Genomic DNA, 24139 nt, shown 5'->3' on the forward strand with positions numbered 1-24139 from the left:
CCTCTATGATGCTTAGCATCCTGCCTATCCCTTGAGGATGCTGTTGGCCAGGGAATGTTATTCTGGTTTGATTGTCACAGGGATTGTGAGTGGAGCCAGAGGGTAGTACATTGGCATGTCGCTTCTGGGTGCAATGTCAGGGGTTTAAACTATGGCTCCAGTACTGGGTGGGGGGGACACATGCAGCTAAGGGGTTCCTCATCACTAGGCAATGGGGAGCCACTGAAGGGTTTTTAGCAGATTAGCAGAGCCAAACTTCAGGAAAATCAGTCTGGTAGGTTGGGTTTAGAGAGACTGAAGATGTTCAGTCACTTGGTCATGACCCCATGGACCACAGCACACAAGGCCTTTCTATCCTCTGCTATTTCTCAAAGTCTGTCCAAGTTTACATTCATTGTTTCTATGACGCCATCTATCCATCTCATCCTCTGCCATCCCTTTTTCCTTTTTCCTTTTTCCTACTGGGTCTTTTCCAGTGAGTCCTGTCTTCTTATCATGTGGCCAAATATTTAAACTTTGGCTTCAGTATTTGACCTTCCAGTGAATAGTCTGAATTAATTTCTCTAAAGTATTAGCTGATTTGACCTCCTTGCTGTCCAAGGGACTCTCCTAAGTTTTCTCCAACACCACAATTCCAAAGTGTCAGTTCTGTAACCCTCGACTTTCCATCTAGTCCAACTCTCACAGCCATACATCACTATTGGAAGAACCAAAGCTTTGACTCTACAGCCCTTTGTTGGCAAGGTGATGTCCCTGCTTTTTAGTCTGCTGTCCAGATTTGCCAGAGCTTTCCTTCCAAGGAGCAGGCAGCTTTTAGTGTCAAGGCTGCAGTCACTATCTGCAGTGATCTTTGAGCCCAAGAATATAAACTCTAACACTGCTTCCATTTCTTCTCCTCTTTGCCAGAAAGTGACGGGAACTGTTCTGGCCCATAGTAGCCTATGTAATGATCGTCTGAATTTAAAGTCACTGATTTTCATCCATTTAAGATGTTGACATTTAACTTTTCCATCTCCTGTTTGACCATATCTAGCTCACCTTGCTTGGGTCATAGAGCTTACGTCTTCCATTACAGGTTCCCATACAATATTGATCTTCACAGCACTGGACTTTCCCTTCACCCCCAGACACATCCCCAGCTGAGCTGTCTTTCTTGCGGCTTTGGCACAGTCACTTCATTAGTTCCAGAGCTCTTTGTTGTCCCCCACTCTTCCCCAGTGGCATATCGGATACCTTCTGACCTGAAGGGCTCATCTTCTGTTGCCCTCTTTTGTCATTTTGGTACTGTCCATGGGCTATTCTCGGCAAAGATACTGGAGCGATTTACCATTTCCTTCTCCAGTGGAGCCAGTAGATCCTTTTGTCAGAACAATCTACTATGACCTGTCCATCTTGGGCAAACCTGCACAGCCCAGCTCATAGTTTCATTGAGCTAGCCAAGCCCCTCCGCCATGACAAGGTACTGATCCAGGGGAGACTGGAGATAAAGCTGTGCTGCCATACTCTTAGTTTCACCAACGTTGCTTCTGCAGTCCCGCCATTGCTTATGGAGGAGATCTATGTAAACAGATGGAAGTCTTTTTAACAGGTTAGACTAAGCTCCCATCATTAGAAATAACATTCTTACAGGGAATGTTTATGCTGTGTAGTTGAAGAAAAAATGGAGACTCCGGGCAAAATTGCAAAATTTTGTCTTCTGTACACTTGTTCCTTGTTCCTTTCTGGCACCTTTTAACTCCTTAAACCATTAAGTCTCTCCCACCCCATCTCTAACACAAACAAGCCAATGATAGGGCGTTTCTGTGTATATTACTGTAAGAGAAGTATTGGGGCAAGTCAAATAGGAATCTCAGAAAGGGATGATGAAACTAGGAACTGGAGCCTCACAGACCAGAAAGATTTGGGACCCAACAGGAGATGGAGTAAGATTTGTCTCCTTAATTCTTGAAGAAAAAGAATCGGATGATATGTCTTTCTTTGTCATATTTACCTTGTTAAGGGAGGATATTCCCTGGAAAGTACTGTAGGGGTCTGTTCCACCTGCACTTGGGAGGATAGGGAAGAAGTAGTATCAACCCCAACTCCATGCCTTAGTAAAGCAGGACCTTCCATAGGGTTCAGGGGCCAGGAGCAGGCCCCTGCCTAGCTTTGACAAGGTGGCAAAGAAACCACTGAGTTTAGCTGCCTGCTACTTGTGAAAGCTTTGAGATCCTGGAACCCTGGGCTCTGCTACTCACAAGTTACCCAGCCATCCCTCTGTGTGTGTGTGTGTGTGTGTGTGTGTGTGTGTGTGTGTGTGTGTGTGTCCCCTCCAAGCTGTCTTCCTCTATGAGAATGGAAGAACAAGGACTGTCTTGGTTGCTTATATTTGTACTCCCATCCCTTAGCACAAGGCTAGAACCTAGTGATAAATTTGCTCTTTCATTCCCTTATTCATATGTTAATGTTGGGCCTGTAAAAATCTGAGATGCTGTTCTTGTAAAAATGGACAGAAGACAGCTGCTGCCATGACCGGTGACTTAGATCACTCCCCAGGGTTTGCCAACGGCCACCTGTCATAAAAATGATTAGGTATGCGTGAGTAATTTTACTTAAAATGCACCTGTATTTGTCTATTCAACATTTCTTTTCATTTCTCTGGCATTAAAGTCTATAGCTGACATTCTTAAAGGAAAGGGATACACATAGATGTAGCAAGAAATACCAGGAGGAGGCTCGTTAGGGAAGTGCCTGGGTCAGCAGGAGACACTTGCCCCCAGTGGGGTAGGACAAGTGGATTTGGGAGCAGGAGATGAAAAGAAACAGGATGTCCTAGTGGGGAGAGGCCTGAATGTCCAGAGATCATCTATTTTAGACTTTCTCCAATTTAGCCAAGATTGCTATTTCCCAGCCCCTTCAGAAGCAAGTGCCAAAGGAAGCTGCCGACAGCTGTTCTTGGCACTGGGTCAACCCTTCACTGCCCCTCTAGGTTGGCATCGGATCTTTAGACTGGACTAGCTCCAAGCCAGTTATCCCCCCCATAGGAAGAGCTGAGAAAATTTAGGGTATTTGTACCATGCGGTGTGGTCCCCTCTTTTTGAAGAGATAATACTAATCTTTTTAGGTTATCTGCCTTTTCATTTGGAAATGATGAACCACTTTTGGTGGTCCAAAGGGAAGCTAGACAGTGAGGTGCCTGAGGTTGTCAGTCACAAAGGGACCTCCAGCCCAGTCTGGTTTGTTTCTTCCCTTTCTTAAGTTTGCCTGTTGTTGATGTGCTGATTGGCTACTTTCCCCAGTGGATTCTGGGAACTGGAAGAAGGCTTCTTGATGTACAACCAACCGTGCTTGGAGGCTACTTAAGGCTTACTCTCGAGTTTAGTCATAGTACTCTAGTGGTAACCTAGGAGGTCCTGGGTTCAAACCTTGGCTCTGCCAAATACTGCCCCCTTTACCCTTCCCTCTGGGCCCCTTGCACCTCCCCTGCAAAATGAAAGGTTTAGAGGAGATGCTCTCCAAGGGGTCCTTGGCATTTCTTCACCCATCATTCTCCAGACCTTGCTGTCTGGCTCCCAACCTTCACTGTTCTATTGAAATTACTCTAGATGAGGCCACCCAGAAGCCTCTGGCTGCTAGATTCCAGGGCCACTCAGTCCTCGTTCTCTTTGGGTTGACATTGCTGACTCTACCGTCTAATTCGAAACATCCGGAACATTACACTGTCCTGGTTCTCCTCTTACCTCCTCCAGTTACTACCCTGTGTCCTCTGGCTCTCCTTCTCCTCCTCCATCTCTGAATGTGGACACACCCCTAAGGCTCAGTCCTCAGCCCTGTTTTCTCTCAGTGGCTTGCTTGGTCTACACCCTACTGCCAGGCTCATCTACCTGAACACCATTTTGTCCACCCTGTCTTAGCTGTTCAAAACCCTTCTATTGGTCCCATTATCTACAGAATCAAGGTCAGATTCTTTAGTTCAGGACTTGGGTCCATCACAGTTTGATCCTTACTGCCTTAACAGTGCAGGGAGCCAGGTACCAAGCAATTATTAAGCATCTGCAGTGCTGGAGAACGCTGCAATCTGATCTTTCTCTGCTTTCTTATACAAACTCTATTCTCATTCCCCCCTCAGTGTTCTGCTTCTCCAGGTTGTCTTACCAGACTCCTGTTCTCCATTGTTTAAATCTTGGTCTTGGTTCATGGCTCAGCTCCATTCCTACTCACTCCCCGACCTGCTCTTGTGACAGGTTTTTCTTCTTCTCACATTAGATTTCAAATTGGTGAAACCTTAATCCAAAGCTTTCATCTTAAGAATTCTGGGAAACAGTGACACCTCCAAAGAGAGTAAAATCCTGTTAACTGCCTGAAGAAATGTTTCCAAGTCCTTGTAATAAAACCCAAGTGTTTTATTCATAAGCAGTTCAATAGATATTTACTAATTGCTTATAGCATGCAAGGCACTGTGCCTGGGCACTGAAGATACCGTGATAAAAACTGGATAGCGCCTGCCCTCAAGGGGCTTGTGAACTAATAATACAGTGGAAAAAATGATAGATTTAGAGTCAGAGGACTGAGTTCAAATCATTGCACTGTCACTTACCACCTGTGTGACCTTGGGCAAGTCATTTAATCTTTTGGAACCTCAGTTTCTTATCTGTAAAATGAAGGGGTTGGACTAGTTGGCCTCTGAAGTCCCTTCTAGCTCTAGTTCTCTAGGCTTGTACCTCTCCAGGTAATAGTACCTGAAGCCTCATGGCACGATAGAAAAAGTACCAAACTTGGAGTCACAGAACATAAGTTTGAATCATGAATCTGCCACGAGCTACCTGTGTGACCTTGGGCAAGTCTCTGCACCTCAGTTTGCTCATCTGTAAAGTTAGTGGGATGACTTAGATGGCCTCCAAAGTGTCTTCCACCTCCAGCCTATGACTTAAGACCTTATGATCCTATAAGAAACATTCTACTCGGGGGCGGCTAGGTGGCGCAGTGGATAGAGCACCAGCCCTGGATTCAGGAGGACCTGAGTTCAAATCCTGCCTCAGACACTTGACACTTACTAGCTGTGTGACCCTGGGCAAGTCACTTAACCCCCATTGCCTCACAAAAAAAAAAAAAAAAGAAAGAAAGAAAAGAAAGAAAGAAACATTCTACTTTCACTAAGAGCCTGTTTACTCTATTTTCTTACTTTGGACATGACCTTAGACATGACACCTCGACGATTTACCATCAAAGGAAGTGACCAAAAAGACCAGTTGGCTCTGAGATCCCATCAATATGGATATTCCTCCCAGTGATGTGTCCATGCCAGCTGCAGTCATGAGTCATTCTCGTCCATGTCCTCCCACAGGTTTGCGCCATGTGTCTCATTGTCCTTTGGTCAATCCTCTTCAGAGACAGTAGTGTTCCGTGGTCGGCGGCCATAAGGCAACACCAAGAGACCACAGAGGCCTTTGTAAAGATCCTCCGGTATTTCAGGGAGAGAGTTGGCATGTTAAGAAAACTTGGCAATTTCTCTAAGGCCATCCGGCCTGCTGGCTTCCTTCTGTTCAGCTCCAACTCAGCTCATAGTCCATTTATGGTGTTCATCTTATCCTGTTAACTGATAGACAAGATCTGTGGATTGGCCATCAACGGCAACTCAAAATCTAAGGGCTATCAAATTAAGAGGCAACATGACTCCTTCAAGGACATTACCGTTTTATAGCAAAGCACAGTAATTGTCATTCCTTGTGATATACCCTGTATCACTGAGAAGGGTGGAATCATCATGCACATACCCTATTTATGAAAGCAGAGTTTAATGCATTTTTAAAAGATTTTCATTATAAATGCTTAAAATCCCCCCTTGGCCCCTAATTTGCAAAAAAATAAAAAATAAAATATAGCATTAGGAGAGATAAGCTTCAGGGATCTGAAAAAATTCACTTTTGTGTACTCTCTCACCAAATTGGATAACTGGGCTGTGTTGTGTTTAAAGTTATTTGACTCTCCTTTTCTCTTTGCATTTATTTTGGGACTGTTTACCCAGTCAATTTTATTCCATTCCCCAAAATTATTTATCATTCTTTAAAGTCTTATAGAGAGGGAAGAGTTACATATAGGCCCAAATTGGCAAAGAGACAATGGGACTGACTGACTCTGGTAGGGACCTCAAAGCGTCTCCTGGAAGATATCAGTTAGGATCAAAGGTTACCCGAGCGCTATTTTTTTTTAGAAATATTTTTCTTTAAAGTTTTGAGCTCCAAATTACATCCCTCCTCCCCTAACCCCTCCCTGAGGTGGTAAGCAATCAGATATAGGTTATACCTGTGCAGTTGTGTAAACTATGACCATATTAATCATTTTGTATAAGAAGATTTGGATAAAAGAAAAAAATGAAAGAAAGTTTAAAAATAGCATGCTTCAGACTGTGTTTCATCAATACCAGTTCTTTCTTTGGAGGTGGATGGTATGCTTCATCATTAGTCCTTTGGGGTTGTCTTGGATCATTCCAAGATTTTTATTTAATTTGTATTAAGATTTTTATTTAATTTGTATTACTAAGAATAGTTGTCATTCATAGTTCTTCATCAATCAGTGTTGCTATCACTGTGCACAATGTTCTCTTGATTCTGCTCACTTCACTCTGTATCAGTTCATGTAAGTCTTTCCAGGCCTTTCTGAAATTGTCCTGCTTGTCCTTTCTTATAGCACAATAATATTCCATCACAATGGCTTGTTCAGCCATTCCCCAATGGATGGGCATTCCTTTGCTTTCCAATTCTTAGCCACCACAAAAAGAGCTGTTGTAAATACTTTTGTACAAATAGGTCTTTTTCTCTTTTTGGGGATGTCTTTGGGATAGAAACCTAGCAGTCGAGCATGATCTTCTAACGGATAGAGCTGCTTACCTTTGTGTCTTCATCTTCGTCATCGTCATCTTCTTCTTCTTCTTTTCTTCTTTTCTTCTTTCTTCTTCGCAGGGCAGTAAGGGTTAAGTGACTTGCCCAAGGTCACACAGCTAGTAAGTGTCAAATGGCTGAGGCAGGATTTGAACTCAGGTCCTCCTGAATCCAGGGCTGGTGCTATATCCACTGTACCACCTAGCTGCCCCTTTGTGTCTTCTTTCTCAAGCCATTCCTTGCCCCTGTTCTGACTTCCCTCCCTCTTGGATCTTCATCCTGTTCTTAGCAAACTGGACTCTACACTGCCCTCTTCTCTTGAATCTCTTGTTCTCCTCGTCCTGTTGCTGCTCATTTCTGGATAGATTTCAGCCCTGAATTGTTCCCTCTTCCCTGCTCCACTTCTACTCACGACTGAGTGGAATTAGAGGAAGTTAAACTGTCTGTACATTATAATATAAATTCATGTATTGCAACTTCAGCTGGGCTCTCACTGTAGCAAGGCAATGCTTTTATTCTTCCCCAATTGATTCCCTATCTTATTCCCCACAAAAGCATTTCCCAACATTCTCTCAAGCCTACCACACACAACCCTCTCCTTCCCCCTTCTCCCAGTTGAGCACCTTGCCTCCTTACATTACTAAAAGAGTTGAGGCCATTCAACCTGAGCTCCCTCTTCTCAAAACCCTTTGACATCATCTCCTACTCTCTCTTCCTCCTAGTCTCTGATAAAGTGGGGGCCCTTCTCTTTGCCAAAGTTAATCTTTCTACATATAATTTTGATCCCAACCCCTCCCACCTTCTACAGCAGATTAGAAGCTCGCTCATCTCTGTGCCACTCCTCCCTTTCTTTCACTCTGTTTAGCTTTTAAACTTTGCCCTAACCTATATTTCTGTTCTCATTATACATTGCCTCCCTTTTCATACTCGGTGATTCTGCCTGAACTGACCTTGTCTCTTCTTCATATACAACGTCCCTCTCCCGTCAGCGAGTCCTGGTACTGGCTGTTTCCTCATGGCTCGGATGCATCCCTTCCTCACCCCAGTCTCACTGAATCCCTCTCAGGTCACATCACTTTGTACTTGACACTTTTCCTGATCCTCTCCACTACCAGTGCCCTCCTTCCTTACGCTACTTTGTATTCATTTGCCTACATATTCTGCATGTACTTATACACATCCTTGATGTAAGAACGTAAGTTCCTTCCAATTAGGGATCATTTCATTCTTTGGCTTGTATTCCTGGTGCATAACATTTCTGCCACTTGAAATTTCCCTGGTAACATCATGTTAAATTTTCTCTTTAACAAGGTTGCCTTAATTTTTTTCTGACCCTGGTAGAAAAAGGTTTCGAGGCTTTCTCTTGCAAAGATAAATTAGAAAATGTGTAGGCTGCTAGAGAATTGGTAATAGAAAAGTGGTGTAGTTGATAGAGTGCCAGACCTTGAGTCTAGAAGACCTGAGTTCAAACCCAGTCTCAGATATTTACTAGCTGCATGACCCTGGGTGAATCTTTTAACCTCTGTTTGCCTTACTTTCCTCATCTGTAAAATGAGAATAATAATAGCACCTCCCTCCTAGGTTATCATGAGGATGAAATGAAATAATATTTATAAAGCACTCAGTACAGTGCCTGGAACATGTAAATGTTAGCTTTGATGGTGGTGGCTGTGACAGCGGTGGCAGCGGTGGTAGTGACTAGGAGATAAGCTAGAAAAAGTACTCATAAAGGAAAAAAAACTGCATAAAATATCTGAGTAGCCATTAGAGTTGGACAAGATTAATTATGGACACTTAAAGCAAAGCATAGAAAAATTTTTCCTCTTTTCTGATACATGGAAACAAGAGAAAGAAACTCAGGTGAGGAGCAGAAATCCCCAGAAGAGACATCGCTTGTAGAGTTGCTTCCTTTTTCAAGTTGAAAGAGGGAGAAATTCGAAGACAAGTAGAGAGAGACTGAAAATTTCTGTCTGAGCCAGAGGAACCACAGGTGCCCAGGCTCGAAGGGGTTCTGAGAAACTCTAAAGGTTTTTGCCTAGCAAGGGCTGGAACACCAGCACCTCAGCCCCAAGAAAACGAGTCATTTCTGACTTGATGATTGTAAAAGAGCCAACGTTTATAATACGCTGTCAGGCTCCACCTGCATTCTCTCATGGGAGCCGCCTTTAAAGGATTCCAAGTGAGTTGGGAAGTCTGCTGCTGGTGTGATGATGATTGTGGGATGATTGTGGGATGATTGTGAAGATACGGAACGCAAAACACCGAGTTGTTCCTGGCCTCTGAACACAGACTCTTGGTGTTAAGAAGGCAGCTTAGAGGTAATGCAGCATGACCCTCTGCAGCCTGCTCCCCTACAACGTCATGCCTCGCTTCTCCAGAGTGCTAGGAAGGTGGCCAGATACTTTACATACAGTGTTTCATCTGGGCTTTATCACAATCCCGTGAGGCAGGAAGGGACATGCCTTTCCTCCGTTTTACTGATGAAGAGAATTAAAGGGTTAAGTGACTTGCCAAGGATTACACGGTTTGGGAGGTTTAGAATTCAGACCTAGGTCTTCCAGGCTTTACAAGCCTAGAGCAACAGCCGCTCAGCCGTGCTGTCTCTCAGGGGCCTCAGAACGTCTTCATTGACTTCCTAGTGTGGGCACCTCTCCTTAAGGGCGAAGGGTCTGTTTCGTTTTCAGCCACTTCTTCTTGTCAGCGTTTTCCTTTGGAAGTTGAGCGGAATTCTGCCCATCTGTAATTCCTCCCTGTTCTCTGGTTTGTTGGGGGCCTCCTCCCACACCCCTTGGAAACCTGATAGAGCAGGCCTGATCTTTCTTCCACATAAAAGATCTTCAAAACTGGTTTTGGGGTCTCTGCCTAAACCTTTTCTTCACTGGGAAAAACCATCCCAGTTCCTCCAGTGTATTATCATGTTGCATGTTTCCAAGTTTCCTCCTTTCTTTAGAAGCATGTTTGATGTGTCTGCTCTTTAAATATACCCTCGGAAAATAGTGTTGCCCAAGTTCACCTAGTTTAATGGAGGGTATAAAAATAATGGATAAGGAGTCAGCAAAAAAAAAAAAGTAATCTTTAGAGAAATCCTAGAGAACTATATAAGATTGGGCCCTTTGTATGATTCGGGATATTTTGTGACCCATCTATAATACAGAAAAGACTTCACGAATATATTATCTTAAATGCAATGTATTAAGAAATTCATTCTGTGCCGACATCTAAGCTGCAGTATATTTTCAGAATTTTTGCAAAAATTTTTCATGTCTGATGCAAGTTTTTGAAATTTAGAAAAAAAGATTTTATTCACTCTGAAGAAAACTGGTACTATTTTGTATTTGTGCCCTGAAACGATGAATAGGCTTCCCTTTCAGAAGCTTAAATTTGCCTCACTGCTGTTACAGGCTTCATATTTCCATTTTCTCTAGAGATCAGGAATTTGTTTTTTGTGGGTTTTTTTTTTTAACTTAAATAAACCCTGCGCTTTCCTGTTGCGATTTTACTTTATCAATAGACTCATTGTATATCCAAGCCTCCAAATAGCATGCCAGCATATCTACATCCTTGATCACCTTGCTGCTCCTGTGTTTGAGCTACAAAAATCGCTTCCATTTCTTAAGCCTTAGGAGGATATTATCTTTGCAGGCCTTTTAATATTTTATGGAAAGACAAAATTGAATCTAGGCGGGGTTGGTCGGCTGAAGTTTAGGCCCGAGGCCTCTAAGTCATATGGCAGGAGAAGAATAAACATTAATAGGAAGTCTTAGAGGGTGTTTGTCACTCACCAGAACATTTTTCTCTTCTGGGTCATTTTTATGATGAATGTAGTTTGCTATTCCCGTGCCTGTAATTTTAATTCCTCTTGTCTACTTGTAATTTGTATATTAATGATACACCTTTCCTTATTTTTGCTGAGCTGCTGAATTTAGCATTTCTTTTTTTTTTTTTTTTTTTTTTTTGCCCCTTCCTTTGTGACTCTAAGGAAAACATTAAATGGTATTGGTTTCTTGGTGGACTTAATGATTATCTTGCAGCTGGCCTCTGGACCTTTGTTGCTTCATGGGGCCTCCCGGGGCACTTGTGTGTCCCACCAACAGTGTCATCTGATGCACGCTTCTCTCATTTTTGCCATAAGCATTGTGTTGACTGTGTGTATTGGCAGCAGTAAGAGTAAAGGAAATGCAGAAAAAGCATCTGGCTGCTTTCATAATGTAAACCAAATGTTGGTAGCGTGGGTGAGCTCTTTGGCGGGGAGGCACCATAGAAATCTGACAAACAAATAACTGGTTCCTTAAATAAACAGGCACCGAAGGAGCCTTCGGCTGTAACTTGCTGCAGTCGGTCTCGCTCAGTAGTCAGAGGTTGCCTCGTGATGGCTCGGAGTGGAGCTCTGCAGGGGGCGTGGGCTAGAGGAAAGGCCTTCATTAAGGACAGAGCCATGGGGTTGGAAAGAGGTGCCTGTCTCAGTAAACAAGAGGCATCATTGTTGTTGTCGTGTCCAGGACACGTTTGAGATCCTTCCCAGGATTGTGGGGAGGGGGAGAGTTTAGACAAAGGTCAGGGTACGGTCTGCCAAACTTAAGGATGAGAACCGAATTAGTTCCCTCGTTGGCACGAAGAAAGCAAGTGTCAAGCTTGCTCCCAAATACTGTCTTGTTCCGTGTTCTCCCTTGCCCTTGGGAGCCAGCCCTTTACTTTTGTCTCTCTCCTCCTTTGAACAGGCCATTCCTAAATGGCCTGAGCCCTAGATTCTGTGCAGCAGTTAGGAGGCGTCTGATCTCTAAGCTACCTTCGAGTCGTGTTCAGGCATTTCTGGCTGGTGGCCGTCTGAAAATGCCTTTTCCTGAAGGGGCCTCACCAGCTTGGCTCTAGGGTTTCAGCCTGGAAGGGAAGGTGGACACAGAGCGGAAGTCGGGTAATCCGGGCCTGTCAGCTGCAGAGACTCTGGTTACAAGCCACAAGGGCTCAGGACCATCTCAGAGCCATCAAGAGCAATTGATTGATAGAAACTGCCTTTCAAGGTGTTTGGCGGGTGGGGTGGAAGGTACAGAGGAGACTGGAACATGTGGGAGAGAGAGCCCTCCGAAGCAGAAAAGGGCCTCTGGAACAATTCTTCCTCTCCTGGCCTCTTCCCAGTTCCCTGCTTGAAACCCCACCTCAAGCAGCCCTGTGCCTGTGCCCACTCTGTGTCAGACATTTGAAACTCAGGTTTCAGATGAATGCGCCTTCGCAGCTTATTGAGGGACTTCCATAAATGGGAACAACAGTGGAAAGAGGACCTGTCAGTCCGTGATCCCACAAGCACGAGCTCCCTCAGCCCTAGCACTTGGACACACTTGAGTGAACTTGACCCTTTGCTCAGAGGAGGTTGGCCTAGTCCCCACGGGTGTGTGTGTGCTGTGTTGGGCACACAGCGATCCCGTTGTCCATGTTCTAAAAGGTGACTGTTGGGCCTGACAGGTTTTTGGTAAGCGTGGGTTTCGATGCACATAGCGACACAAAGGCTGCAGGCCCCTCCAGTCTGCACACTCATCTGAAAAACGCTTCTTGGCATTGGAAGGGTCATTTGGCCAAACTAGGAGCGGTGTGTCCATGGGTGTGTGGCCATCCAGCCAGAAGGAGAAGGACCGTTTGGACTCTGCAGAGCACTAGACTTGCCACAATCTCAGTAGGTGGTACAGTTTTTAGTACAGTTTTACAGATGAAGAAAGTACTGTTGAGAAAACTTCCCAGGAGGTGCCCGGCTCACCAGCTCCCAGGGTGGGTGATCCCATTCTAGCTTGGGACAGCTCTGATGGGGAAGACGGTTTGGTATAATGGAAGGAAGGTTGATGTCACTATCAGATGTACCTCTGATGCTTATTACCTGTGTGTCCTCCAGCATGTTACTTAATTTCCCTGTGCCTCAGTTTCCTCATCTGTAAAAATGGAGGGTTGGAATAGACAGTCTCTGAAATCTCTTCAAGTTCTAGATCTTGAGGTGGTGCCATAGTGCATAGAACCTGGAGTCAGACTCACCTTCATGAGTTCAAATCCAGCCTTGAACACTTACTAGTTGTGTGACCCTGGACAAGTCACTTTACCTCTGCCTCAGTTTCTTCATCTTTAAAATGAGCGTTACAAGAGCACTTACCTCACAGGGTTCTTGTGAGAATTAAATGAGATGTTAAGTGTAAAGCATTTAGCACATAGTAAGCAGTATATAAATGTTAGGCCAGTGTTACTAGCTATTATTAGTTCTCTGTCTCTAGAATATTGCCTATACTGTTACAAAATCTCATCCTCTGTAGTGATACACCCTTTGCTTCTAGTTCTGCTGTCTGGAACCAAGCTGACCAAATCTTCTTGTCCCCTCAACAGTCTTGTGCCTGCTCTCTGCTAGTGCTCTGGGTGTCAGGGTCTCATGCCCCCTCCCTCTCCTTGCTCTCATCCTCTGCAGCAGAGATTTGTCCCCTTTTCCGGGTCACGTACCCCTTTGCCAGCAGCCTAGTGAAGCCCCTTCTCAGAATCATCCTTTCAGATGCATGAAATCCATAGGATTGCAGAGGAAACCAGTGATACTGAAATGCAATTCTCAAAATATTTTTTTAAAAATCCAAGTTCCTAGAGCCCAGGTTCAGAACTCTTGATCTAGAGCCTCTCTACCCCAAACAGGGTGAAGCGGGCAGGACTGTCTCCTCTCATTATAGCATTAGTGCTTCTCATTTCCTTACTGCGCCACTTAAGGCAGACGTGCCAGCATAGTTAAAGCAGTGGGACCCCTGAGGGAGATGCAGGGGGCAGCATGTGTGGAGCAAGTTAAGTACACACAAGTACCTTGATAGACCCAGATGGAGACAGCCACGAAGCCTGAACCCAAGAGCCTTGGGAATAGCCGGGCTTCCAGCCTAGTTTCCTTAGCTGACATGCTTGGGGAAGCAACCCCTGTGGAGATGTAGCCTGGGGATGGTTCCTGGAGGAGCTACAACCTGACCACAGCACCTGAAGACCTAGAGAAGGAAGAAGGCCTTGGCACTGTTGAGTGGGCCAACCATAGATAGTGACATGACTTTATCAGAGGAGATGGTGCTAACAAGGCATTCACATTTGCTTTCTGAGGCATTCACATTTGCCCCTGAGGAGCCGGGGACCCCACCATCTGGCTTGCAGCTGTAGCCATGTAGCTGTGTGTTGTCTCCCCCCGTAGAATCAGAGGGACACTCCCCCCCCAAGAGCAGGCACTGCCTTGCCTTGCCTTTTTGTTTGTCTTCCAGCACTTTGTCCCAACCCAAAGGTCTCTTCTGTGTGAAAAATTGTCTAGACCAGGGGTCAGCAAACTACTCCTGGGCTTACAATAGTGTTAACGTTTTTAAAGGATGTTTTATTATATAAAAGATGGAAAAAATGTTGGCTCTCAACTGTAGCTTGCTGACCCCAAGTCTAGACGGGCTGTCTCCTCATCTAAATGCTAGTGTAGAGTTTCATATTCATCCCTCTTAAATGTGAGCTGGTTCTCTTGAACCCATTGTTTTACCAAGCCTGTGAAGGTCTCTCCTCCAGCATGTTAGCAGCCCCTCCCCACTTTGTATCATTTGCCAATTTGTCAAGCATGCCACCTATTCCTTACAGATACTGACCAGATTAGAACCCCAGGGAAAGGGAGGGGAAGATTCATTTATATGGTGCCTATTCTGTGCCAGGCACAGATAAGCAGCTTGTTTTTTCTTTCTTTCTTTCTTTTTTTGGCGGGGCAGTGAGGGTTAAGTGACTTGCCCAGGGTCACACAGCTAGTGTCAAATGTCTGAGGTCGGATTTGAACTCAGGTCTTCCTGAATCCAGGGCCGGCGCTCTATCCACTGCGCCACCTAGCTGCCCCCATGCAGCTTGTTTTTAAAACAGATATCTCATTTGTTTCTTATAGTAACTCTGGAAACTAGGTGCTATTATCCCTTTTTACCATTAAAGAAACTGAGGCACACAACTAGTAAGTATCTGAGGCCAGATTTGAACTCAGGTCTTCTAAATCAAGGCTTAGTGCTCATGCAGCTGTACCACCAGCTCCCTCCAGTTGATTTGATTCAATTTGCTTAACAGCTTGTTCTCTAAAACTTGTGAGATTTTCTTTGTTGTTTCTAACCTTTTTCAAAATTAATTGCTCTGTAGTCTCCAAATTGCTGTGTACCCTTATCTTCTCTACTCACCCATTTTCTTTTGAAAGTTTTGTTTTGTTTTGTTTTGTTTTTAATGAGGCAACTGGGGTTAAGTGACTTGCCCAGGGTCACACAGCTAGTGAGTGTTGTGTCTGAGGCTGGATTTGAACTCAGGTACTCCTGATTCCAGGGCCGGTGCTCTATCCACTGCACCATCTAGCTGCCCACCCATTTTCTTTTAAGCATAGTACACAACACAATGCTTTGCACATAGTAGGTCAGCAACTGTTTCATAATCTCTAGGAGATTCTGGGTTTTGGCTACTTAGTCAGTACCTGCTGGAAAGGAGTAAGTATGAATTTATGTGTTATTATAGTTTGCAAATGTGAAGACACATGCGTCTGATTTGCAGAGTGCCAGGTGTGGGGAAAAAAAATTCATGGAAAGTTGAGAGGTTACCCCAGTGTTGTCAAGAATCTTCTTTTATCCTTCCTTCTCTAGGCCTAAGAGGTTGAAAACAAATGCCATATCATGTTTCTAAAGACCAGAGCCTTCATGTTTATTTCCTTGGATTAGGCTTTCCATGATAAAGCATGAGGGTTTGAGGCTCTGGGGGCTGCTCTTCATTCCCTGCATGCCACGGCCTTTCATAACATCTCTTGTTGAGCAAAATGACTGTTCCTTCTTCCTCCAGGTTTCAGAGACAGATGTCTGAGCCCTGCCACCCTTTCCCTCCTGGCGACAATCGTCCAGGCTACCACCGACAGATGTCAGAGCCCATTGTCCCTGCAGCTCCCCCACCACCTCAGGGATTCAAACAAGAGTATCCTGACCCTCTCTATGAGCATGGTGTTCCAGGCATCCCTGGAGTGCCAACACATGGGTACCAGTCGCCAATGGGCATCAAGCAAGAGCCCAGGGATTACTGCATTGATTCAGGTTTGTATGATTCCATTCGTTATTCCAAGAATAGTTTCTGAGCACCACCAAGGTGCAAGACACTGGCCTGAGGCTCCTCGTTTGTTGTTGTTAGTCCAATGACACCATGAGGGTGACTGAAGCTTATTGAGACAGGACGATGAGATCTGTTACCCTCAAGGGGTTTATACTCTCATAGGTGAATGACTGGAGGGAAGGGCATCAGCCATCACAAAAGGAGACAAGCGAGTGGGATTTTGTACACACTTAACATCAAAAGAGAACTCTAAACATTGTCTAGTCAGCAGTCCCACAAGAGGATGAGTTTCTCCTTCAGCCTCCTTAGGAGATTGCAAGGGAAGAGAAAGAAACAGCATCTACTGTAACAGGAAGACTAATGGAGCATTTCAGAGACACGGAGAGTCTAAATCAGGCCTCCCCTTTCCTGAGCCTGCACACGCCGATCCTGAGATTGCAGACTCGGGTAGTTCTACCCTGCCCCCCCCCCCCCCGCTTGTTTGATGGCAGGCAGGCGGGCAAGGGGAAGGAAAGAAGCTGTTTAGGATTAGGCCCCTCAGGGACCTTCTTCCAGGATGCCACAGTGACAGACTGTTCCCAAGTCAAAGCTCCTCCAGAATCGAGTTTTTAGGATGCTGTTTCCAAAATGGACTGGACCTGGGAGCAGGGACATGAGCTATTGCTTGTAGCCTTGTTCCCGGTGTTGGGCCAGTCTGTTGGAATCCAGCAAACTCCCAAGGGTTTCAGAGTAGCTTCCAAGAGATCCTGGATTCACTGTTTCACTCTCCTTTTCTCTATGACATGTTTTCTAAACAGGATCTGTACTTCAGAGCTGCGGGTAACCTGGCTCTCCCTGAGAGAACCTGCATTGGTGGTTGTTTTTTGATGTCCCTGTTCAGTCTATCTTGATGGCTCCTACCTGGAAAAAAAGTTCCAGTCATTTCCCCAAGTCATTCAGTCACAAGCCTCAGAAGTGTGGCCTGGAAAGGCAACTGAAAGATCAGTGTTGAGTTACAGAGAGTATTGTTCAAGCTTCAGCTTGAACAACCCGACCCACGCTTGGAAATGAACCCGAGTGACCCACTTTGGCACATGGTGTTAAGTGAGACCGTCAGGGATGGGGGAAGGGAATTTACATCTCAGTTATGACAGCAGTTGCTGTCTTCTCAGCTTTCTCCTTCTACCCCAGCCCCGACCGGGGGCTCCATTCTGCTTTGCACCCAGACAGTAGTACAGGGACATTTCAGAGGTTGTGGCCTCCACGCTGATCCCGACCTCTCTGTGCCCCTCTCTGGCTCAGGCCACCCGAGGCAGAGTGGAGCAGCTTCTCCTTACAGGGCCCAGTGTGCAAAAACCTCATTTATTGCTTTTACAAAAGGAGAACTAGAACTTTGTCATCCTCTCCAGGTCATGTTGAGCACGTCAGGCACCTGTTAGAGGGGCCCAAGGAGGAGTGAAAGGTCAGCCAATCAGGGCTCTGGCTGCTTCAGGCCAGAAAAACACAAAACTCCAGGGTGGGCCCTTTGTCCCTCTCGGATTTCCATGACGATTCTCATCCAGCTGATGCTGCTTCTTGGAGCCCTTGTGACCAAGTTATCCTACAATCCCCCTCCTGGGACTTCGCGCTTCTCTGGTGGATTCTCAGACAGTTTAAAGTAGATGTACCAGCTGTTGTATCCAGGTTCCTCAAACCTGAGCCAGACTGTGGGGCGAGAGAGTGGGGAGGTGGGAGGTTGTGCCCATGGCGTGGACAGGTTCATCTGCCTTGGCTACTCATGAGCAGTGTGGTCAGGAGCTCTCCAAAGACGATGGTGCTTGAGTGTGTTCTTGGTTCACTTGAATGCTCTCAGGAGACACTTGGCATATCCTTGCCAACCCTGCAAATCTCCTGGTACTGCTAGCTTTGGGCCTGCCCTTAAACCCCCTAATCTCTTTAGGTCTAAAAATACCCTGACCTCTGAATGTGATCATGGGCAGGCAAACGTGGCAGATGGGGAAGCTTCTCAAGCTGCTGTCCTTGCCCACCCAACCCCAGCAGCCTCTAAGGAGCCCGCTTGGGGCGGCAAAGCTTCTTTTTCTTACTGTTGGACACTTGAAAAATGAAAGGTATTAATATGATGTTGCAGTTTCCACAGTTCCTAATAAACATATGCTTGCCTTCCCTCCAAGGGGGCCCGCTGGCACTCATAGGACCCTCTGCTTGACCTTTGGTTTGCCCAGGATTTCTCTCTTTGGCACAGTTCAATGGGAAGGGAACAATGGACTCCAGAGACCCGAGATCTTAGACTCTCCACCCGGCCCCACCTGTTACCTTGAAAGCTTCCCATGGTGTTTCCTTGGATTCGTGCTTACTCGGTTCTGGCCTCTCCTTGTGGTAGCAGGTGGCTTAGGGGGAGAGTTCACTGCGGTGCCCCCTGGTATCCAGGTATCAGACGCTGCTGCATCACTGATCCCGCTTTGTGTTTTGCTTTCAGAAGTGCCTAACTGCCAGTCATCCTACATGAGAGGAGGCTATTTCTCCAGCAGCCATGATGGTAAGCAGTTAACCTTTTGGGCTTTGCTGCCCCAGACAAGCTCAGGGTCATGTGTGTCAGGAGCCAACACTGCCTGCCACGGCTCAACTGTGTTTACATAATGAGTGCAAAGGAAGCATCAAGTTGGTTTCTGAAGCTGTGTTTGGACCCTGTACCAGGGGGAGGTCATATTGACACTATATCTGTTCATCTCTCTGTGACAAGAGAACTCTCTGTTCTCTGAAGAAGGGCTCGCACTCGCGTCCTTCACGGGCCAGATCTCCCTGCCCTCAGCGCAGCCCCTTCCCATTAGTCAGTGGTGTTCCTGGGAGCTTGAAAACACTCCACGTGGTAGTGCAGTCTGGAGGGATAAACTTCTCCAGACCTAGGTAGGACGATCCTTGGACAGTGGACAACTCCTTGAGGGCTGGCACTGTTTTCGTTCTTGTCTTCTGGTCACCATCACCTGTCACTGGCATAGGCATATAGTAGGTTCCTAATTTCTGTTAAGTTGAATTCCCTTGGATCATTGCTGTAACCCGAGACCTTCTGGCTTGGGGTCGGACCTCTGTGGATTTGTCTTCCACTGTGCTATGGCTTCACAAGCCATCACTGGGCACCAGAGGAGGACTTCAGACATTACATTAGCAGAAGGGGAAGAGTACGTCACCAATGAGAGCTGGAATTATGTTACTGTGATGGTTTTATGGAGACAAAGGAAGGGCCCGGGGATCGCTTTTGGATTCTCATCCTGCCTTAGCTTTATCTGAGAGCAGGCAGGGCTAAGGATGACCAAAACTGAGTGCATTCATCATTGCCTGGATAAGTAGCTGTCACCCTGAAGGAGACCACGTGGTGAAGAGCAGACCACTTAGAAAGGTTCCCTGGAGATCATGAGATAAAGGGACAGAGAGAGAACAGAATGTCTTGTCACTCCTATAGGAAGGTTGTGCTGGCCACCTACTGTCAATTAGTCATGTGCTTTAATCCTCACAGAATCTGAAATTTCACCAGGGCGGGCTCTCCCTCTAAAGAGTTCCTCCACACCAATCTTTGCAGGTTGCCTTCATGAGTTGCTATGACCCAAATATAAACGATGTGACCCAGGACTTGACACCTTGACTGTGGCCCAAAAGCCCTTGGACTGCAGAGACAGCCGTAGGCCTTTCTAGTGAAGACGTTCTAGCTTGGGATAAGAGCTTGGGTATCACCGATATTGTCTGTCAGATTGAGGGTCACCCCCTGCACTAGGCTGAGGCATTGTGTGTGGAGGGGCTGGATTCTTGAGAGGAGAGCAGCTGCTACATGGGAGTGGAACTTGGTTTCTTGAGGAGACATCTCAGGCTTCCCTTCCTGAACAGAAAGCCGGCTCAGTCTCAGGAGTGCCCTTCAAGTAGGGTTATGATATTTGTGTGTTCTCCCATGGACCTCCTTTTCATAGCATTGGAGAAATTTAAGTGAAAGAGCTCATAGGCAGTCCTAAGAAGGATTGGGTTTGATGGAAGTCCTGAGCTCAGAACAGTGTTGTTCTTCACACCAAGTTGCGTGGTCGATTGTAGCCCCAGACATGGTCACGTTCAGCACCATGTGATGTTCTGAGAGTGTCCAGTCACTGACAGGGAAGAGCTGCCCGCTGGCGCCCTGCCTCAGCCAGGCACGGTTACGAGGGGCTCACTTCCAAGCTCCATCAACTGGTGTTAGCAGTATACAGACCAGGGGCATAAAAAAGGTGGGAAGTATTTGATGTAATGCCCATTTACTCAAAGATGGTGGCTTTGGAGAGGCATTGTGTGTCTCTGCACACAGCTCACACTGGGGGCTTTCTTCCTGGCTCCTCTCACTTCCAGCCCCCAGACAGACCTCAAAAGTCATGTATGAGGGGCAGCTAGGTGGCGCAGTGGATAGAGCACCGGCCCTGGATTCAGGAGTACCTGAGTTCAAATCCGACCTCAGACACTTAACACTTACTAGCTTGTGTGACCCTGGGCAAGTCACTTAACCCCAATTGCCTCACTAAAAAAAAAAAATTAAAAGTCATGTATGTTCTTAGAGTAGCCAGTCTAATCAGCTGCCCTAAACTAGCCCACCATGCTTTTTCCATCCTTGGATGGTGCCCAAAGAAGCAGGTAGAACAATAAGGGTCTGCAGTTGCATCTGTGATCCATCTCAGCGATACCATTCCCTCTTGGAGCAGCTACCCTCAAGCTTTTAACGCTCCTTGTGAATATTTCACTTCCCCGCCTCCTCCCCAAAACAAGTACCTCCTTCCTGTCCACAACCGGTGCGACTGCTAATGCAGATTTAACTGACGTTTTGCCCAAACTCACAGCAACTGCCAGATGTTTTAAGGAGGCATAAAACCACCCGGACAGGCAAGCCTGCATCACAGGAGCTCAGGAAGCCGTACCTAGCATTGAATTTAGACTCCCCCCCCCCCCGCTTTTTTTCTTTTCTATACTATGCATATTTTAGTCTTTGAGAAAGAAAAAAGGACCCTAAAAATAACCTGCTAATTTAAGTAGGCCTGTACACTTTGAAATATGGTATTGGAGTCTCCAACTTCAATTCTGAGTATGTGTTTTCAGAGCTGAAACATAAAATTAGTGGATAGGAACAGATTCGGAGAGAATAAGTCATTTGGCATTCTACCTGTGGCCTTAGACTACAAAAATAAGACCAGATAACTGACATTTATATAACACTTTAAGGCTTCCCAGACACTTAATATATGTGTGTGTTATATACAGGGTGTCCCCAAAATCTTAGAGCAGTCTTAAGCTTCAGTAATGACTTTTGAGACATTCTGTGTGTGTGTGTGTGTGTAATATGTCATTTAATCCTCACATCCATCCCAGAAATTCGGCAGGTACTGTCCCTGTTTCATAGACAAGGAAATTGAAGCTCAAAGCTGTTAGGTGATTTCCCATGGTTATATGATCCAGAACCTTCCTTACTCAAGTCTAGTCCTCATTCCAACATATATCTTAATTCGTTGTTGTTCAGTTATATATGACTCTTCCTGACCCTATTTGGTTTTTTGTTTTGTTTTGTTTTTTGGTGAGGCAATTGGGGTTAAGTGACTTGCCCAGGGTCACACAGCTAGTAAGTGTTAAGTGTCTGAGGCTGGATTTGAACTCAGGTCCTCCTGACTCCAGGGCCAGTGCTCCATCCACTGCACCACCTAGCTGCCCCCCATTTGAGGTTTTCTTGGCCAAGATACTGTAATGGTTTGCCATTTCCTTCAACACCAACTCCATGCTTTGGTAAAGCAGGACCTTTCATAGGGTACAAGGGCCAGGAGCAGGCCCCTTCCTGGGTTTCGAAAGGTGGCAAAGAAACCACTGAATTTACCTGCCTGCTACTTGTGAAAGCTTTGAGATCCTGGGCCCTGCCACTCACAAGCTGCCCAGCCATCCCCGTGTGTGTGTGTGTGTGTGTGTGTGTGTGTGTGTGTGTGTGTGTGTGTGTGTGTGTGTCCTCTAAGCTGTCTTCTCCTATGAGAATAGAAACTTGTTGGAGAGCAAGGACTATCTTGGTTGCTTATATTTGTACTCCCATCCCTTAGCACAGGGCTAGAACCTAGTGATAAATCCTCTTTCATTCTCTTATTCATATGTTAATGTTGGGCCTCTAAAGTCTGAGATGCTGTTCTTGCTGCTGCCATGGCTGGTGACTTGGATCACTCCCCAGGCTTCACCAAAGGCCACCTGTGTCCCAGGGAAAGTCACTTAGCCTTTCAGGGTCCCAGGCACTCAGAGAAGATGCTGGCCTGAGTTGGCAGGTTGACTGTCCTCTACAGGCAGGGCCCATGGCCTGTGCAGTCTCAGCTCTTGGCCCTGGCCCTGGCTCTGCTGCAGCAGATGGAAGCAAAGGGAGAGAACAGAAGGAATCCAGAAGTCAGTGTCCGGCGGTGCTACAAGAAGAGTGTCGGGTTTGGGACGACAGCGAGGGGATCTTCTCTTGAGTAGAGGATCAGCTCGGCCTGCCACTCAGGCCTCGGGGGCCCATCCCCAGAGAGGACAGGACAGAAAGGGAGGGGTAGTGATCCAGGCTAGAGCTATGGTGGTGTCAGCATAGGGAGTTCTGCAGTGAGGAATTCCTCCGGCAATGCAGATGGCAACTTGTCTAACAGTGACTCCCAGCTGTCACTGGGACATCTGGGTCACCTGACCCATTTGAACTGCATCTGTGGGGGCTGAAAGCCCAGCACATGGGATGTCAAACCATTGTCACTGATAGATGAAAGATCCTGAGAAGTGCTGGTAAAGGTCCCAGTTTTCAGAAAAAGGAGAGCCTTATAGTAGGGTGGACATTGGTTCATGTGAAAATTCTGCAGTAGGTTATTCAAGAGATGGTTGGTAAACATCCAGAAGAGGATGGGATGGTCCCAGAGCCCTAACACGGGCTCATCCAGAACCATGTCATGATAGGCCATGTTCCCTTTTTTGAAAGGTTGCCACGCTGGTAGATCCTGGGCAATGGCGTGGATGTTGGTTTTAGCAAAGCATTTGATAAAGTTCCTCATGGGATTCTTTTTTTTTTTTTAAGTGAGGCAATTGGGGTTAAGTGACTTGCCCAGGGTCACCTCATGGGATTCTTAAACTAAAAGTGGAGAGAGTCTTAGGCTAAGTGATGGTGGAATGGCCAAACTCCAAGAACAGCCAGTGATGGTTTGATGGCAGCTTGGAAAGGAGTGGGACAAGCAAAGGGGCCTGGCTGGCCGTAGGCTGTTCAGCACCTTTGCAGATGACCCAGAGCTAGAACAGAGCTAACACTGGATATCAAAGTGAAGATCCAACAGGATCTTTAAAGGCTTGGGCACCAGGCTGCATCTAGGAAGATGAAATTCAAGAGGGCTTAATTTTCAAGAAACTTCTTCATAAGTACAAAATGGTGGCATTATGGCCAGAGAGTAGTTTGAAAAAGAGCTGGAGGCCTCAGTGGCCTAAAAGATGAATATGAGACCAGAGCCTAGCACAGCAGACAGAAATAGCAGCGCAGTCCCTTGGGCCCTGCTACAGAAGCACAGGCTATCCCGAGTGAGGAGGTGAGAGAGAGGTTCTAGGCTTGCCATGCTTAGAGCATGAGTTTAGAAAGGATGTTAGTAAGCTTGGATGGTGCTCAGAGGAAATGTTCAGGATGATGAAAGGCCTTGAGTCCAGGCCACATGAGGGTCCATTGGGGGATCCCCATGGGGTGGGGGGATGACAAAGTCTCTACTCTTCTGTGGAAAAGAACGAGAGACCTGTTCTCTTTGTCCCCAGAGGGAAAAACCAGGAATGCTGCATAAAGCAGGGAAAGAGGCAAATCAGGAAAGACTTCCTTAGACCTTGGAGCTGGCAGAGAGCATGATGGGATGCCTGGGGAAGCAGTAGGCTCCCCCCTCCCCTTCCCCTGGGCTTCCCTGGAGACCTGTTAAGTAGGGGCCAATAACCAGTGGTTCCATGTACTGTGATTCTGTCCTTATTTCTTCTGTTAAGTGCAGATATGTATACGTGTGTGTACGTGTTGATGTGTGCGTGTTTCTAAGGCCAGACTTAGAGAATTTGTTATTCTTTTGTCACCTAGCACTGCTTCCTTCACACACTTAAATAATCTCCCCTTCAGTGTCTTCAGAGAGTGGCCAGGTCCCTATCCCAACCCTAAAAGGTCAGGAACATTTGGAACATTCGTAGAGATTTGGGAACCAAAATGGGTGCCTGGGACG

The 24139-nt window shown here is 46.2% G+C and overlaps 1 protein-coding gene across 3 annotated transcripts in view; it reads left to right on the forward strand.

Annotated features, from left to right (window-relative positions):
- Positions 1 to 24139, forward strand: part of ETV5 (ETS variant transcription factor 5) — a 72551-nt gene that overhangs the window by 34234 nt on the left and 14178 nt on the right. For all 3 annotated transcript variants that reach the window (XM_044004141.1, XM_044004143.1, XM_044004142.1), the window contains exons 8-9: positions 15678 to 15922; positions 18394 to 18453. In XM_044004141.1, the coding sequence (XP_043860076.1) occupies positions 15678 to 15922; positions 18394 to 18453 (305 nt within the window). The remainder of the gene's footprint in view (positions 1 to 15677; positions 15923 to 18393; positions 18454 to 24139) is intronic.

This window comes from Dromiciops gliroides, chromosome 4 (assembly GCF_019393635.1).
Source record: "Dromiciops gliroides isolate mDroGli1 chromosome 4, mDroGli1.pri, whole genome shotgun sequence".
NCBI classification, from domain to species: domain Eukaryota; kingdom Metazoa; phylum Chordata; class Mammalia; order Microbiotheria; family Microbiotheriidae; genus Dromiciops; species Dromiciops gliroides.